Source organism: Anomaloglossus baeobatrachus, chromosome 9 (assembly GCF_048569485.1).
Source record: "Anomaloglossus baeobatrachus isolate aAnoBae1 chromosome 9, aAnoBae1.hap1, whole genome shotgun sequence".
Taxonomy (NCBI): domain Eukaryota; kingdom Metazoa; phylum Chordata; class Amphibia; order Anura; family Aromobatidae; genus Anomaloglossus; species Anomaloglossus baeobatrachus.
In genome coordinates this window covers 167,553,038-167,570,738 of record NC_134361.1, presented here as the reverse complement: position 1 = coordinate 167,570,738, position 17,701 = coordinate 167,553,038, and the positions used below count along the sequence as shown (strand labels likewise).

Genomic DNA, 17,701 nt, shown 5'->3' with positions numbered 1-17,701 from the left:
TACTACTACTACTAATAATAATAAAAGCAAATACTTTAAATTAGAAATGTAATATATGGTAGTTCTCCTGATTAGCTATGTCGCTTACCTCAAGTGCAGGGCATTGCAGGACCTTAGGTGACCATAGTTATGACCACAAGCAACTAACAAACTGTGACTATATGTGTTGTTATAACCATGGATACCTAAAGGTGCTGCAATGCTCTGCACATGAGGTAAGCAACATAGTAAATCAGGAGAGCTATACTACATTTCTAAATGAAGATATTTGCTAATTTTCTTATTATTACAACTACTACATATTGGGATATGATCTTGGATATGGGAATACGCTCTTGAATATATAGCTAATGAAAAATAGTTTTATTTGATATGTAAATGAGGGATCTTCGGCACACACTTTGTGAGGTCTATGCCTTGCTGCACCGTCACACGCTCCCATTTGCAAAATAAAGCTGGTACTTTACATTGATTGAGTTATTTCTGTGGCCAAGATCCAACGCTAAGTCTCCTACCTGGGCACTGACACTGCATGATCACAGCAGCGCACTGTCAGTATGGGCACTCTGACGTCTGGCTATTGCTCCTGACTATATGTGGCTATCACTCGCTACACCCAGAAGTGCAACTAGCGGTGGCCAGAGACAGTGAGCAGCCAGATGTCAGCGCGAACCCATTAACGTTGTGTGCATGCACAAGAGACGCAGCGTTCACTCTGGGCCTTAGAGACAAGTCAATCCTTGGGTGATACTGGCTTTATTATGCAAATAGGATGGCGTGATGGTGCACCAAGGCATAGGCCACACCAAGGGTGCACTGTCTACATCATATTTAGAAAGCTGGCTGTGTGTGTATAGTATGTCCGCTAAAGGAATCTGCACTGTCACATTTACAATCATGATATTTTGCACAGAAACCCCATTTGACTCAGGGAATGTCATAGACTATGTTTTGAGGGGAAATTTTAACCCCGCACTTTACAATTATTCACCCAAAAAAAAAAAAAAAAGTTTACTTACTGTTTGGGTGCAGCGTGAGGTAACATATTGGCTGTTTTGATAGTTAAATATCCAGGTTATCACGTGGCTATAGCAACCAATCACAGCTCTGCCTCTATTTTGCTACAGGTCATTAATAGGAGCTGTGATTGGTTGCTAAAGGCAGCGAAGGACATTCTTGGTATAAGAAGCTTATGTGTCAGTTAATATGATTTAGTGGCGAGAGGGGGAGTGGGTGAGAGGCAGAGAGGTAGAGAGGCAGAGACGGAGAGAGAGAGAGAGAGAGAGAGAGAGGGAGAGTGGGAGAGAGAGGGAGAGTGGGAGAGAGAGGGAGAGTGGGAGAGAGAGGGAGAGTGGGAGAGAGAGGGAGAGTGGGAGAGAGAGGGAGAGTGGGAGAGAGAGGGAGAGTGGGAGAGAGAGGGAGAGTGGGAGAGAGAGGGAGAGTGGGAGAGAGAGGGAGAAAGGGAGAGAGAGGGAGAAAGGGAGAGAGAGGGAGAAAGGGAGAGAGAGGGAGAAAGGGAGAGAGAGGGAGAAAGGGAGAGAGGGAGAGTGGGAGAGAGAGGGAGAGTAGGAGGGAGAGAGAGTAGGAGGGAGAGTGGGAGAGGGAGAGAGAGTAGGAGGGAGAGAGAGTAGGAGGGAGAGAGAGTAGGAGTGAGGGAGAGTGGGAGAAAGGGAGAGTGGGAGAAAGGGAGAGTGGGAGAAAGGGAGAGTGGGAGAAAGGGAGAGTGGGAGAAAGGGAGAGTGGGAGAAAGGGAGAGTGGGAGAAAGGGAGAGTGGGAGAAAGGGAGAGTGGGAGAAAGGGAGAGTGGGAGAAAGGGAGAGTGGGAGAAAGGGAGAGTGGGAGAAAGGGAGAGTGGGAGAAAGGGAGAGTGGGAGAAAGGGAGAGTGGGAGAAAGGGAGAGTGGGAGAAAGGGAGAGTGGGAGAAAGGGAGAGTGGGAGTATCAGAAAGAGACAGCAGAGAGAGAGACAGACACAGACAAACAGAGAGAGAGAGAGAGAGAGAGAGAGAGACACACACACACAGACAGACAGTGAGAGAAAGATAGATAGTTACTATCCTGGGCAACTACAGCTAGTATCATATAAAAGTTAATATTTAATTACCATAAAGTTAAGCTATACTTGCCTAGTATAATTTATATTGGCGCTAGTTGTACTATATAAATGTTTAGGCAGTTTAAATGTCATTTTGGGGAGGCAGACCCTCTTTAAAGAGTAACCATTATTTGATTTAGTTTTTGGTAGTTAAGATGAGAATAAGAAATTTCTAATACATTTTATCTGCTTCTTTCTCCTCTTGGACTGATCACTCATTGTCAAAATTCTTAATTCATGGGTAAAATCTGTCTTCAGTGACTATAGATGTTCCCATTACTGAGATACTGTAGGAGATGATGATTGGTGCACATAAAGTTTTCTGGAGAATTGTGACTGTCATTTTGGGATAAATTTAGGAGCTCTAGCAGCACAATGCCGGTGTCTGCCTCTTGCTCCCTTGTGCCAAAGAATTTTCGGTACTTTGTTTATATCTTTCAGTAATCATCATTTCTCGCGTTTTATAAAGTAGTACCGGATCATCTCCTTTAAAAATGATCTTGGAATGTTATTAATGAAATCTGATGTCCTTATGTCAAGTGTTATTAGTGTATGAACCACTTGTTCTATAGCTCATAACAGAATGTAAAAAAAACAAAAAACAAAACAAAAAACACGTATATTTAATTTTTTAGTAAATTGCGTAAAATAAATAAATAATTACTTTGCAATTTTATGTTGAACATAAATAAAAGGGAACCGGTTACCAAACTGATTACATTGCCAGACAGGTTGGTAAAAGACAAGTTCCAAAAATATTTTAGGAATCAGCCCAATTTTACGAATCAGCCTCTTTGGTGCACTCAATTATGTAAAGAGTTAAATTTCTCATATACATTTAACTCCTGGAATGTATTTCTAAACTCTTTTACTACCATATCTATCAATTTTTATTTCAGAATCCGTTCACATTACCTGTGTAATGGTGCGTCGTTGGGAATCTTTTACCGGGTATTTGCCACCTAATCTGTCAGCAGCTTAAAGGGAACTTGTCACCAGTTTTTTCGTGTATGAGTTAATAGTACCACCTTATTCAGCCTCAGTACTGCATGCTAAAAAGTTGTATAATATGTCCTTATGTCCCCTGTATATTCTCCAAACAACTTTTTGAATAGCACTCGTGCTGTTTGCAAATCCGACCGGTCCTGTCCAATGGGCGTCATTGCAGCCGCTCCGGTCCCTCCTCTCCGCTGTGAATTGCCATCCTCCCAATGTGATTGATGTGGATGACACATCCTGCGTCATATATATAGACAAACGAAATTTTGTGTCTGCGCAGGGACATCCCCAGTTTGTGTAGGCAGAGTTTGCTTTGTCCTGCTGTGGGCAGAGCATGAAACCTAACTGCGCATGAGTCAGAACAAGTATTTCCGGCTCCTGCTTATCGGAACCATTTGACCATATAGTTTGATTCCTTGCCATATAAATAGCGAAAGAGGAGTTCCAACGCATATTTCGACTAAAGCGCAGATAGGTTTCAGGCTCTGCCAGCAGCAGGGCAGAGCAAAGTGCCCCTGTGCAACCCGCTATGCCCCTGCGCAGGCGCGAGATTTCCTTTGGCTATGTGGATAACGTGGGATGCGTCACCCACAACAATCACATTGGGAGGAGAACAATTCACAGTGGAGAGGAGGGACAGGAGCTGCTGCCATGATGCCCATCGGGCTGGACCGGTCGGATTTGCATACAGCTGGGGAGCTAGTCAAAATTGTTTTTTGGGAATATACAGGGGGGTCAGGACATAAAGTACAACTTTTTAGAATTCATCACAACGGTTTAGGTAAGGTGGTGGTATTAATTCATAAACGGAAAAAATGGTAACAGATTCCCTTTAGCGGTGTCACTTACTGGGCTGCTTGCTGTAGTTTTGATAAACTCACTGTTTTAATCAGCAGGAGATTATCACTAGAGGACTAGAAAACCTGCTGCCAGGTAGTCCTCCATATTCATGAGTTCTGTATAACCCCACCCACACCACTGATTGGCAGCTTTCTGGCTATGCACAGTGTACACAGAAAGCTGCCAATCAGTGGTATTGGCAGGGTTATACAGAGCTAAGAATTCAGAAAACCGCTAGATCTGCAGCAGAGAAAACAGTTTATCAATCAAAACTAAAATTGCACCAACTATACACATCCCTGGAATCAGTGAGTAGAATGGGGAAGCAAAGACCTGGTGACAAATTCCCTTTAAGAGAATTTGACAATCACAAATATAGAATTACAAGTTGGTGAAATTTGATTTGAAACAAACAAACAAAAAAATGAGTGCGTCTTCTGCCCGATGGGTATAATGACTATACCTAAATGTGACCACATAGTTTTTGGTTGGCCAGCCAATTACAAAGGAGTCTTCAGGCCAATGTTTTCTTTCAGACACTTCTCCAAGGGCTGTTGAAATCCACATCTCATTTAGAAGAACTTGTTTCTTAAGCTTCATGCTAGAGGACCTTGAAGATAAAAAGACTCAATACTCAAAAAACACAAAAATTAATTGATTAATTATAGGATTAGTTATATCTAGTTACCATAAAAATGACTATCATATGGTTCTTATCTGATATGTTTAAGTATTCAAATAGAAGTAATTTTGATTATGGCCATATTATGGATCCATGTTACACAGCCTGCTATAGATCATACTTAAAGGGAATCTGTCAGCAAGTTTTTACTACCTTATCTGAGAGCAGCATGATGTAAGTAGAGAGATTCTGAATCCAACGATGTATCACTTAGATTACTGGCTGCAGCCGTTCTGATATAATCAGAGGTATTAGATTTAAGGTCCAGTCACACATAACAAGATCGTTAACGAGATCGTTTCTACGTCACAGTTTTCGGATCATTAAGTCGTTGGTGAGATTTCACACAGTCATTTCCCCAATGACTTTAGTAACGATGCAGCGACCTGTATAACAATCTCGTAGGTCGTTGGGACCCTGTCACACAGAAGCTATGTAACGATTCCGACCTCGAATAGGGGCGTAGTGTTTGTCGCTGTGAGCCACTTAGGCGCGTGCATATGTGTCGCCTTTTCCACACCCCTCCGCTCCGATTGGTGGCCAATACCGCGTTCTGATTAGGCGGCCGGCCTAGAAGGCAACTTTGTATCTCTTCATCCTTTGTCCCTTTTTGAGCCTTTCTTTGAGGATAGAACCTGCGACTCCACCCGGATTCATTTGTACTTTGTTCCCGGTTGCTTGCTTGCTTTTCGGATCGAAGCTGCATCTGCACCCGGATAAATCCCTCCTTCGTTCCTGAATGTTTGCTTACTGTTCTCAGCGCCAACCAATCGGTGTAGAGGGGGCACGGAAAAGGTGACGCAACTACACGCCTACATGCCACACTTTAAGTTCTCATCTAGGTTATTAACGAGATCGTTGGTAGGTGTCAAACATACAGATCCATCCTGCTCAGCAGGACTCCAACGAGACAAAAATGGCCCAGGGCATTCATTAACGACCTCACAGCAGGGGGCGGATCGTTGGTACGTGTCAAACATAACGAGATCACTGGTGAAGTCGTTGTAGAAATTGTGACATAGCAACGATGTCGTTAGCGATCTCGTTATGTGTGAAGTGGCCTTTAGCAATGCAGCAGAGCTGATAGAGCTGCCTCCGCCCACACAAGGCTCTCAATACAGATTGTGCATTGACAGTGAGGTATCAATCAGTGCAGGGGGCATGCCGATCTGCCATGCACAAGCCAGATAATCCCAGCAATGATAATCACCAAGTGATAAAGCCTTTAGTTTAAGTCAACAACAGTACGATGCCTGGTAAGAGAGGCATAGTTTATTTTTGTTTTTTAACCCCTACAGCATGCTGTCCGCAGATTACATAGGAAAAACCTGGTGACAGATTCCCTTTAATGGGCTTTTCTACCACATGGATATTGATTACCCATCCTTACAGTCACTAAATAGTGTGAAGGAACTGCACCGCTCTGTCACACTGTCTACTGGCTACACTTGGGTACCGCCAAAAAGCTCTTATTCAAATCAGTGAAGTGGCTGCTAAGCAGTATGATGGAGTGATGGGTCCGTTTCATCACACTGTTTACAACAATGATGCTAATACTCCTAATAGCTGATGGTGGAGGTGTGGAACCATACCATAAGCATACAAAGGGGGAATTTACCAAGGGTTTTGCGCAAGGTTTTTGATAAATAAAAAAAACTTGCTCATTTTGTTATACAACATTTTTGCTAAAATATCTGCTATTTCATGCTGCTCTTGCTACTTTTAAATACAGTGGAACCTTGGATTAAGAGTAACTTGGTTTGAGAGTGTTTTGCAAGACAAGGAAAGCTTATTAAAAATTTGTAACTTGGTATAATAATCTATCTATATATATAATTGCCTTATTCTGTCTGTCTGTCTGTCTGTCTTGCTCCAAAATTGTGTCCTTACGGTGACACAAAGCTGATTGGCCGCTGGGCTCGCCATGGCCCCGCCCCCCGCACGGCTCCGCCCGCACACGGATTGGCTGGCTGCTCGCCCAGGCTCTGCCCCCCACACGGATTGGCCTCTCGCCCTGGCACCCTGCACGCATTGTCAACTCGGTCACGCCCCGCCCCCCTCACGCAATTTACGCTCGCTCTGGCCCCGCCCCCCGCACGCATTCCCCGAACCGACATGGAGCCACGACTCCCAGGTGAGTACTGTACCCCCGGGAGCCCACATCAGCGTACGCCGCCAACCCAGCCGACACATACCCTCGCATTGCTGGGGTTGCCGCCGTATGCTGGTGTGGCCTCCCGTGCGAGCGGGGGACGGGATACGCTGGTAACCATGGCAGCATAGTTACCAGCGCATCAAGGTCCTGCAGCGGCGGAACATACACACGCATACACATAACAACACACACACACACATCAGATCACACTCACTCTCACACACACATCACATCGCATCCACACACTCACAACATCCTGGGATATCGCTTGCTTCTCGGCGGCGATACTGTGGAGTGACCTTCCAGGACCTGCCGGAGGATCACATGGCCAGAAGCATGTGGTATCTCCGGATGTGAGCGCGTATGTGCGATATCGTCAGTGTGTGTGTGAGTGTATGCGATCGGATGTGTGTGAGTGTGTTCTGATGTGTGAGTGTGTGTGTGTGTGTGTGTGTGTGTGTGAGTGTATGCGATCGGATCTGTGAGTGTCGGCAGAGGAGCACGGCGTGCTGTGGGAGGCTGGGAGGAGAGAGGCTGATCCTAGGGAAAGCTGGGAGGGGGAGGGTGATGCTGGGGCAGGCTGGGAGGAGAGAGGCTGATGCTGGGGTAGGCTGATGCTGGGGTAGGCTGATGCTGGGGTAGGCTGATGCTGGGGGAGGCTGGGAGGGTGTAGGCTGATGCTGGGGGAGGCTGAGAGGAGAGAGGCTGATGCTGGGGGAGGCTGGGAGGAGAGAGGCTGATGCTGGGGGAGGCTGGGAGGGGGAGGCTGATGCTGGGGGAGGCTGGGAGGAGGGAGGCTGGGAGTAGAGAGGCTGATCCTGGGGAAGGCTGGGAGGGGGAGGCTGATGCTGGAGGAGGCTGGGAGGAGAGAGGCTGATGCTGGGGGAGGCTGGGAGGAGAGAGGCTGATGCTGGGGGAGGCTGGGAGGCGAGAGGCTGATGCTGGGGGAGGCTGGGAGGAGAGAGGCTGATGCTGGGGGAGGCTGGGAGGAGGAGGCTGATGCTGGGGGAGGCTGGGAGGGGGAGGCTGATGCTGGGAAAGGCTGAGAGGAGGGAGGCTGGGAGGGGGGAGGCTGAGAGAAGAGAGGCTGATGCTGGGGACAGAGAGGCTGATGCTAGGGACAGAGAGGCTGATGCTGGGAGGAGAGAGGCTGATGCTGGGAGGAGAGAGGCTGATGCTGGGGGCAGAGAGGCTGATGCTGGTGCAGCATGGGGGATGGAGCACGATGGGGGGTGCGCAGCATGGGGGATGGAGCACGATGTGGAGTGCGCAGCATGGCGGATGGAGCACGTTTGGGAGTGTGCAGCATGGCGGATGGAGCACGTTTGGGAGTGCGCAGCATGGCGGATGGAGCACGTTTGGGAGTGCACAGCATGGCGGATGGAGCACGTTTGGGAGTGCGCAGCATGGCGGATGGAGCACGATGGTGGGTGCGCAGCATGGGGGATGGAGCACGATGGGAGGTGCACACCTCCCCCCAACACACACACACACACACACAACACACCACACACACACACTGGGAACCACAAACACCACCCTACACAGACACCCACACACACAACGCTGCACATACACAACACCCAACACACAAACACCGCGGCATACATAAATATACGCACATACCACGCAACACACACACATTGCACAAAACATACCTCCCCCCAAAACACACCACACCCACACAAACCGCGCAACACACACACACACACACACACAACGCTACAGACACATAGCGCTCCACAAACAACGCAACACACGCAACACACATACAACACCGCTCTCACCCCCGCCACACCCAGACAACACCCAGAACATGTACAGCGCCCTACACAAACACTTGGTAACTACAGACAATTACAGATATATATATATATATATATATAAAAAACAAAAATCATACATTAACTACACAATACGTAAATTCTAGAATACCCGATGCGTAGAATCGGGCCACCTTCTAGTATATATATATAATTGCCTTATTCTGTCTGTCTGTCTTGCTCCAAAATTGTGTCACCGTGACTGTGTCACCGTGACAGTGTCGTTAGAGTGACAACTGTCGGATTGGCTGCTGGGCTCGGCCTGGCCCCGCCCCCCCCACGGATTGGCCGCTCGTCTCGGCCTGGCCCCACCCCCCGCATGGATTAGCCGCTCGCCCCGGCCCTCCGCACACATCGCCCGCTCCAGCGTACACCGGCTCCCAGTACACATGTGCAGGGAGCCGGCATATGCTGACGCCTCGCCCGCTCAGCCCCGCTCCAGCGTACACAGGCTCCCGGTACACATGTGCAGGGTGCCGGCATACGCTGACGCCTCGCCCGCTCGCCCCCGCCACACGTTGGCACACTCGGCCCCGCCCCCGGCAGACATAACCTTGCGATGCTGGGATCGTGACGGAGCCGGTGTATGCTGGTAAGGCTGCTTTCATACATCCGGTTTGAGCTGTGCGGCTCAATCCGGCTGTGAAACCTATGCAACAGATGCGGTGAAAACACCGCATCCTTTGCATAAGTTTTTTACATGCGGCCCGTCCGGTTTTTGCCGCTTGCGGCATGCTACTGAGCATGCGTAGTGGCAAAAACCGCATGCGGCGGCCGGATGCGGTTTTTGCCGCATCCGGCATCCATAGGGATGCATTGAGAAAAGCGCCGCATCGGCCGGATGCGGCACGATGTGGTTTTTTTTGCCGCACAAAAAAACATGCCAGGCAACATTCCATCCGGCCGCCGCATCAGCTAAATCTGCCGCATGCGGCAAAAACCGGACTGAACGCAAGGCCATGCGGCACAATGCGGCACTAAATAAAGTCTATGCAGGAAAAACGCAACCGGCAGCAAAAAAAAAAACGGTTGCGTTTTTCCTGCAAAGTGCCGGATTGTGCCGCATAGCAAAAGCCGGAGGTGTGAAAGCAGCCTAACCATGATACACATCGCGTAACTATAGGAAGCGCTTCCCTTAGTTACCCGATGTGTATCATGGTTACCAGCGTACACCGGCTCCCGGTACACATGTGCAGAGAGCTGTCATACGCTGACACCTGACCCGCTCAGCCCCGCCCCCGGCACATGTTGCCACGCTCGGACCCGCCCCCGGCGGCCCCAGCATGTGGGATGGAGCACGATATGGGGTGTGCAGCATGGAGGATGGAGCACGATGGGGGGTGTGCAGCATGGAGGATGGAGAACGATGGGGGGTGCGCAGCATGGGAGATGTAGCACGATGGGAGGTGTGCAGCATGGGAGATGGAGCACAATAGGGGGTGTGCAGCATGGAAGATGGCGCACAATGGGGGGTGTGCAGCATGGAGGATGGAGCACGATGGGGGGTGTGCAGCATGGGGGATGGAGCACGATGGGGGGTGCGCAGCATGGGGGATGGAGCACGATGAGGGGTGCGCAGCATGGGGGATGGAGCACGATGGGGGGTGCGCAGCATGTCGGATGGAGCACGATGGGGGGCGCGCAGCATGTCGGATGGAGCACGATGGGGGGTGCGCAGCATGGGGGATGGAGCATGATAGGGGGTGCACAGCATGGGGGTTGGAGTACAATAGGGGGTGCACAGCATGGGAGATGGAGCACGATGGGGGGGTGCGCAGCATGGGGGATGAAGCACGATGGGGGGTGCGCAGCATGGGGGATGGAACACGATGGGAGGTGCGCAGCATGGGGGATGGAACACGATGGGAGGTGCGCAGCATGGGGGATGGAGCACGATGAGGGGTGCGCAGCTTGAGGGATGGAGCACGATGAGGGGTGCGCAGCATGGGGGATGGAGCACGATGGGAATGCGCAGCATGGGGGAAGGAGCACGATGGGGGGTGCGCAGCATGGGGGATGGAGCACGATGGGGGTGCACACCTCCCCCCAAAACACACACCGCCACACGCGCACCGCACTACACACCACACACACACTGGGAACCAGAAACACCGCCCTATACAGACACACACACACACAACGCCGCACACACAAACACTGTGGCATATATAAATATACGCACATACCACGCAACACACACATTGCACAAAACATACTTCCCCCAAAACACACACACGCACCCCACACCCACACAAACCGCGCAACACACACAGCACCGCACACACAGAACGCTGCAGACACACAGCGCTCCACAAACAACGCAACACACACAACGCAACACACATACAACACCGCTCTCACACACCCCCACCCAGACAACACCCAGAACATTTACAGCACCCTACACAAACACTTGGTAACTACGCACAACAACATCTATATATATATATATATATATATAACAAAAATCATACATTAACTACACAATACGTAAATTCTAGAATACCCGTTGCGTTAGAATCGGGCCACCTTCTAGTAATAATAATAATTTTATTCATTTATATAGCGCTATTAATTCCACAGCGCTTTACATACATTGGTAACACTGTCCCCATTGGGGCTCACAATCTAGAGTCCCTATCTGTATGTCTTTTAAGTGTGAGAGGAAACCGGAGAACCCGGAGGAAACCCACACAAACACAGGGAGAACATACAAACTCCTTGCAGATGTTGTCCTTGGTTTTAAGAGCAATGATTTGCAATAAGAGCAAATACTCACCACTTCCACTTCCATCCTTTCACCGCGCTCTGACCCGCTCTGGAGGTAACTTTCTGTAAATATGTACTGTATACTGTATACCATTGTACAGTACTGTGTATACTGTATACGGTAGCATGTCTATCATTTTTCATTTGTGGATACAGTATTGTACTTTTATACTGACCAGTACAGCACATTGTTTATAATGTACCTCCCGTACACCAACATTTCTCTTATAAGTTAACATGCAGTTTAATTTGCTTTATATGTTTTTTACTGCACAGTATTTTATAGTAGTGTATTGTAATAACTTTATATGAATACAGTACATAGTTTTGTATTACTGTCATAAGTTTGTATAAATACAGTAAATATTTTTGGGTTTTAGAAGAAATTGTCTGCATTTCAATTATTACCTATGGGAAAATTTGCTTTGCTATAAGAGTAACTTGGTTTAAGACCACACTCCCAGAACAAATTATGCTCGTAATCCAAGGTTCCACTGTAGTGGGTGTAAAATCAGAGCGTATGAGTCCAAGGTTTCCTATGTGCTGTATATTCATCAGTCCTTGTGTTTCCTATGAGATGCATATACACCACCCCAGTATCTTGCATGGAATGTGCAGTCATGGCTGAAAGTGTTGGTACCCTTGAAATTATTCAATTAATTATTTCTCCAAGGAAATGATTGCAGTTACACGTTTTGTTATACACTTATTTTATTTCCCTTACATGTATTGGACTAAAAAAAAAAAAAAAAAAAAAACCTGAAAAAAAAGACAAATTGGACATTGTATCACACAAATCCACAAAAAAGTATGTTTGGGGTAATTGTCCTGCTGGAAGACCCATGACCTAGGATGCAAACCCAGCTCTCTGACACTGTACACTAAATTGCGACCTAAAATCCTTTGGTAGTCTTCATATTTCATGATCCCTTGTACACAATCAAAGCACCCAGTGCCAGAGCCAGCAAAACAACCCCAAGCGTCTTTGAACTTCCAACATATTTGACTGTAGGTACTGTGTTCTTTTCTTTATAGGCTCCATTCCTTTTTCAGTAAACAGTAGAATGAAGTGATTTAATAAAAAGTTCTACCTTAGTCTCATTTGTCTACAAGACGCTTTCCCAGGAAGATTTTGGCTTCCTTACATACATTTTGGCAAACTACAATCTAGCTTTTTTATCTCTGTGTGAGCAGTGGGTTCCTCCTGTGTCTCTTCCCATAGCATTTAATTATATTCAAATGTTGATGGATAGTTCTCTTCTCTTTCTATTCTCCATGCTTAGTGTGGCACACACAGACACACAATACAAAGAGTGTGTCAACTTCTCCCCTTTTTATATCTGATTTCAGGTGTGATTTTCATATTGCCCACACCTGTTACCACAGGTAAGTTTTAACAAACACCACATTCTTGAAACAAAGTTGTCTAATCACAATTTTGGAAAGGTGCTAACAATTTGGTACAGCCCATTTTTGGGGACTTATGTGAATTATTTCCAATTTTCCTTTTTTTCTCTCCATTTTTTTTTGTGTTGTTCCAATGCACACAGAGGAAATAAACATTTGTATGACAAAACAGTGCAATTGCAATAATTTTCTTAGAGAAATACCATATTGTACGGGATAATTTCAAGGGTGCCCAGCCCCGCCTCCTTCTACTCCTACTGGCAGCCTCTATACCGTAAGACTTCAGTCAAAAGACCCATCAGTCAAGCAGAAGGAGGCAAGACTAAGTTGGAATTGAACTAGGGATACAAAGGCTTGGGAAGAGCTTCCACTTTCCGAAAGCACTTCAGCTAAAATTGCATGTACTGTATGTTCAAATGCTGATTTCTCAGGAAAGAAGACAAACTCTGTGATGTATAACTTCAGCCAAAGGACCCATCAGTCAAGCAGGAGGCGGTGACCCTGGGTGGACAATAGAGCTGACGTGACAGAGGCTTCAGGTCTAATGATAACTTTTCAGCCTCATTTGCACATCAGTTTGCTCAGTAATTGAGGAATGGATTGGACATGTAAAGTTATTGCAGGACTTGTCTTTGAAAACGGTACATGCACATATAAAACGTTTAGGAGTGAAAAACTGCTGACATAAGCACATTAAGGACAAATGATAACTCAGGGTGACTTATTTTAACACAGCACAGGTTAAAAACTTATAAAGGACAATAATTATATATAATACTAGAAGGTGGCCCGATTCTATGCAACGGGTATTCTAGAATTTACGTATTGTGTAGTTCATGTATGATTTTTGTTATAGATATATATATATATATATATATATATGTGTTGTTGTGTGTAGTTACCAAGTGTTTGTGTAGGGCGCTGTACATGTTCTGGGTGTTGTCTGGGTGTGGCGGGGGGTGAGAGCGGTGTTGTATGTGTGTTGCGTTGTTTGTGGAGCGCTGTGTGTCTGTCGCGTTGTGTGTGTGTGTGTTGCGCGGTTTGTGTGGGTGTGGTGTGTTTTGGGGGGAGGTATGTTTTGTGCAATGTGTGTGTTGTGCGGTATGTGCGTATATTTATGTATACCGTGGTGTTTGGGTGTTGTGTGTGTGCAGCGTTGTCTGTGTGTGTGGGTGTCTGTGTATGGCGGTGTTTGTGGTTCCGTGTGTGTGTGTGTGTGTGTGTGTGTGTTGGAGGTAGGTGTGCACCTCCCATCGTGCTCCAACATCCATGCTGCGCACCCCCCATCATGCCCCATCCCCTATGCTGCGCATTCCCCATCGTGCTCCATCCTCCATGCTGCGCACTCCCCATCATGCTCCATCCCCCATGCTGCGCACCCCCCATCGTGCTACATCCCCCATGCTGCGCACCCCCCATCATGCTACATCCCCCATGCTGCGCACTCCCCATCGTGCTACATCCCCCATGCTGCGCACTCCCCATCGTGCTACATCCCCCATGCTGCGCACCCCCCATCGTGCTACATCCCCCATGCTGCGCACTCCCCATCGTGCTACATCCCCCATGCTGCGCACCCGCCATCGTGCTCCATCCACCATGCTGCGCACTCCCCATCGTGCTACATCCGCCATGCTGCGCACTCCCCATCGTGCTACATCCCCCATGCTGCGCACTCCCCATCGTGCTACATCCCCCATGCTGCGCACTCCCCATCGTGCTACATCCCCCATCGTGCTACATCCCCCATGCTGTGCACTCCCCATCGTGCTACATCCCCCATGCTGCGCACTCCCCATCGTGCTACATCCCCCATGCTGCGCACCTCCCCATCGTGCTACATCCCCCATGCTGCGCACTCCCCATCGTGCTACATCCCCCATGCTGCGCACCTCCCCATCGTGCTACATCCCCCATGCTGCGCACTCCCCATCGTGCAACATCCCCCATGCTGCGCACTCCCCATCGTGCTACATCCCCCATGCTGCACACTCCCCATCGTGCTACATCCCCCATGCTGCGCACTCCCCATCGTGCTACATCCCCCATGCTGCGCACTCTCCATCGTGCTACATCCCCCATGCTGCGCACTCCCCATCGTGCTACATCCCCCATGCTGCGCACCCCATCGTGCTACATCCCCCATGCTGCGCACCCCATCGTGCTACATCCCCCATGCTGCGCACCCCCCCATCGTGCTACATCCCCCATGCTATAATAGTTCTCCTATTATACTCAGAGAGGAGTATAATAGGAGGACTGTAATAGGAGGAGTAGTCCTGGGGGGAGAGGAGTATAATGCCGGCTCCCTGCACATGTGTACCGGGAGCCGGTGTACACTGGTAACTTTGATACACATCGGGTAACTAAGGGACCTTGGTTACCCGATGTGTATAATGGTTACCAGCGTTCACGGGCTCCGTCAAGATCCCAGCATCGCAAGGTTATGTCTGGCGCTGCTGGGATCGTGACGGAGCCGGTGTACACTGGTAACTTTGATACACATCGGGTAACTAAGGGACCTTGGTTACCCGATGTGTATAATGGTTACCAGTGTTCACGGGCTCCGTCAAAATCCCAGCATCGCAAGGGTATGTCTGGCGCTGCTGGGATCGTGACGGAGCTGGTGTAGAAGCAAGCGATATCCAAGGATGTTGTGAGTGTGTGGATGTGATGTGTGAGGTGTGTGTGAGAGTGAGTGTGATCTGATGTGTGTGTGTGTACTCACCTGGGAGTCGGAGCTCCGTGTCAGTTGGGCCAGAGCGAGCGTGCATTGCGTGAGGGGGGCGGGGCCTGCAGAGAGCCGGGGCGAGAGGCCAATCCGTGGGGGGGCGGGGCCATGGCGAGCCCAGCGGCCAATCAGCTTTGTGTCACCGTAAGGACACAATTTTGGAGCATGACAGACAGACAGAATAAGGCAATTCTATATATAGATTCCAATTCAGATCAAGTTGGATGTACTCACTTTGACTTGGCGATAATCAGGGAGTCACTGAATAGGAACAGATGTCTCTCTTGTGTCCTCCATCCACTTGATAGGTGCACTTTTTCTCTCAAGATGAACATGTTGTTGGAGCCACAGAAAGCTCCGAGAAGAAGTCCATTCCCAGAATGACCAGGAAGCAGATTGACCTCCCTGGAAAAAGAGTAAAATATTTAGCATTAATATTAGTATATGCAGTAGTTATAAACTAATGTCTTTCCTCCTCACTATCGTGGGTCTGGCTGTAAATCAATAAGCTGAAGCAGGAGCCTCCCCCCTACCTGTTCTTCTCTAGGACGTAACCAGAAAATAAAGGAAAAAAATATTTTTCTGTCCCTGACCTAATAAACTATGAAGAAGAGATCCATAGTGCTGTTACTCTACCTGTAATTCAGTGTGACGCTGGAGCTACTCCATACTGGGCCCCCTCCCTTCTGGGATGTTACAGGACACATCAGGGGGCCTTCTCCATGGTATTAGTAACAGCCAGACCCCTGATTACATCTGCTTCCCTGTAATCCTACATCAGAGGGCGTGACAGGGGGAGTTGCCACCTCCCCTGTTTTAGTATTACAGGGAAACATATTATCATGGGGGGGGCTTGCTGTTACCAACAGCATGGAGCAGGCCATGCCTCCTGTTCTCGAACTGCAGAGAAGCAAATATTATCAGGGTGCTGGCTGTTTGGCTGTTACTAACAGCATGGAGCAGGCAATGCGCCGCCATACCTCCTGTTATCGGACTGTTACGAACAGTATGGAGCAGCACATGCCCCCCACATCTCCAGTTTTTGGACTGCAGAGAAGCAGATCTTATCAGGGGGCTGGCTGTTACTAATTTGTAATGTAATGTCCCAGAAGGGAGAAGGAACTCCAAGGATCAGCTCCGGCATTACACTAAATTACAGATAGTGTGAGGATTTGGAACAGCACTATGGTTCTCATCTTTAGAGTTTATGAGAGCATGGCCATTAGAAAAAAAAAAAAATATGTCCCTGGATTACCCCTTTAAGCCTAAAGCCCGCTTTACACGCTGCAATGTATCTTACAATGTGTCGGCGGGGTCATGTCGTAAGTGACGCACATCCAGCATCGTAAGGTACATTGCAGTATGTAACAGCTACGTGCGATTGCGATTGAACGGTAAAACGTTCATCACACGCACGTCGTTCATTCCTTATGAATTGAACGTCAGATTGTTCTTCGTACCCGGGGTAGCACACATCGCAGTGTGTGACACCTTGGGAACGATGAACAGATCTTACCTGCGTCCTGTGGCTCCCGGCCGGTAATGCGGAAGGAAGGAGGTGGGCGAAATGTTTACGTCCCGCTCAGCTCCGCCCCTCCGCTTCTATTGGCCAGCTGCCGTGTGACGTCGATGTGACGCCGAACGTCCCTCCCACTCCAGGAAGTAGACGTTCGCCGCCCACAGCGAGGTCGTATGGACGGGTAAGTATGTGTGATGGGGGTTAATCGTTTGTGCGGCACATTCAACAAAATTGAACGTGCCGCACATACGATGGGGTGGTTACGATCGCATACGATATCGTATGCAGAATCGTAACATGTAAAGCAGGCTTAAGCACCACACCTCATGTGGTCACCATGTAAAAATGGAAGAGATTAACAGAAAATCACCTCTATGTTCTCCATTGGACTCATTCAGAGATGTTTGTTTCAGAAACATACAGAAGATTGTGCAGACTGACAAGCAAAATGGGCGCTCTTGTTTACGTTCAGCATTTAGGTAGGTTTAGTGTCTCTTTAAGAGGATGAATGTGAATATGATACATGAACATTATACATAAAAGAACAGCTGCTCTCGTGCCTTGTGAGTCCTCTCGGCACAGAGACTAGGCACAACATCATTCCACTGCAGGGTGGGACATGAATGGCAGTCGAGAACAGCAGCCCCTCTAGAGTCCTGTTAGGAAATTCTTGGGACAACTG

The 17,701-nt window shown here is 48.4% G+C and overlaps 1 protein-coding gene across 1 annotated transcript in view; it reads right to left on the bottom strand.

The window, feature by feature from the left end:
* The window catches only part of LOC142251338 (uncharacterized), a 222,022-nt gene that overhangs the window by 87,202 nt on the left and 117,119 nt on the right, over nucleotides 1-17,701 (bottom strand). The window contains exons 3-4 of the mRNA XM_075324033.1: nucleotides 15,735-15,905; nucleotides 4,397-4,543 (exon numbers count right to left, since the gene is read on the bottom strand). Coding sequence (XP_075180148.1) covers nucleotides 4,397-4,543; nucleotides 15,735-15,905 — 318 coding nt within the window. The remainder of the gene's footprint in view (nucleotides 1-4,396; nucleotides 4,544-15,734; nucleotides 15,906-17,701) is intronic.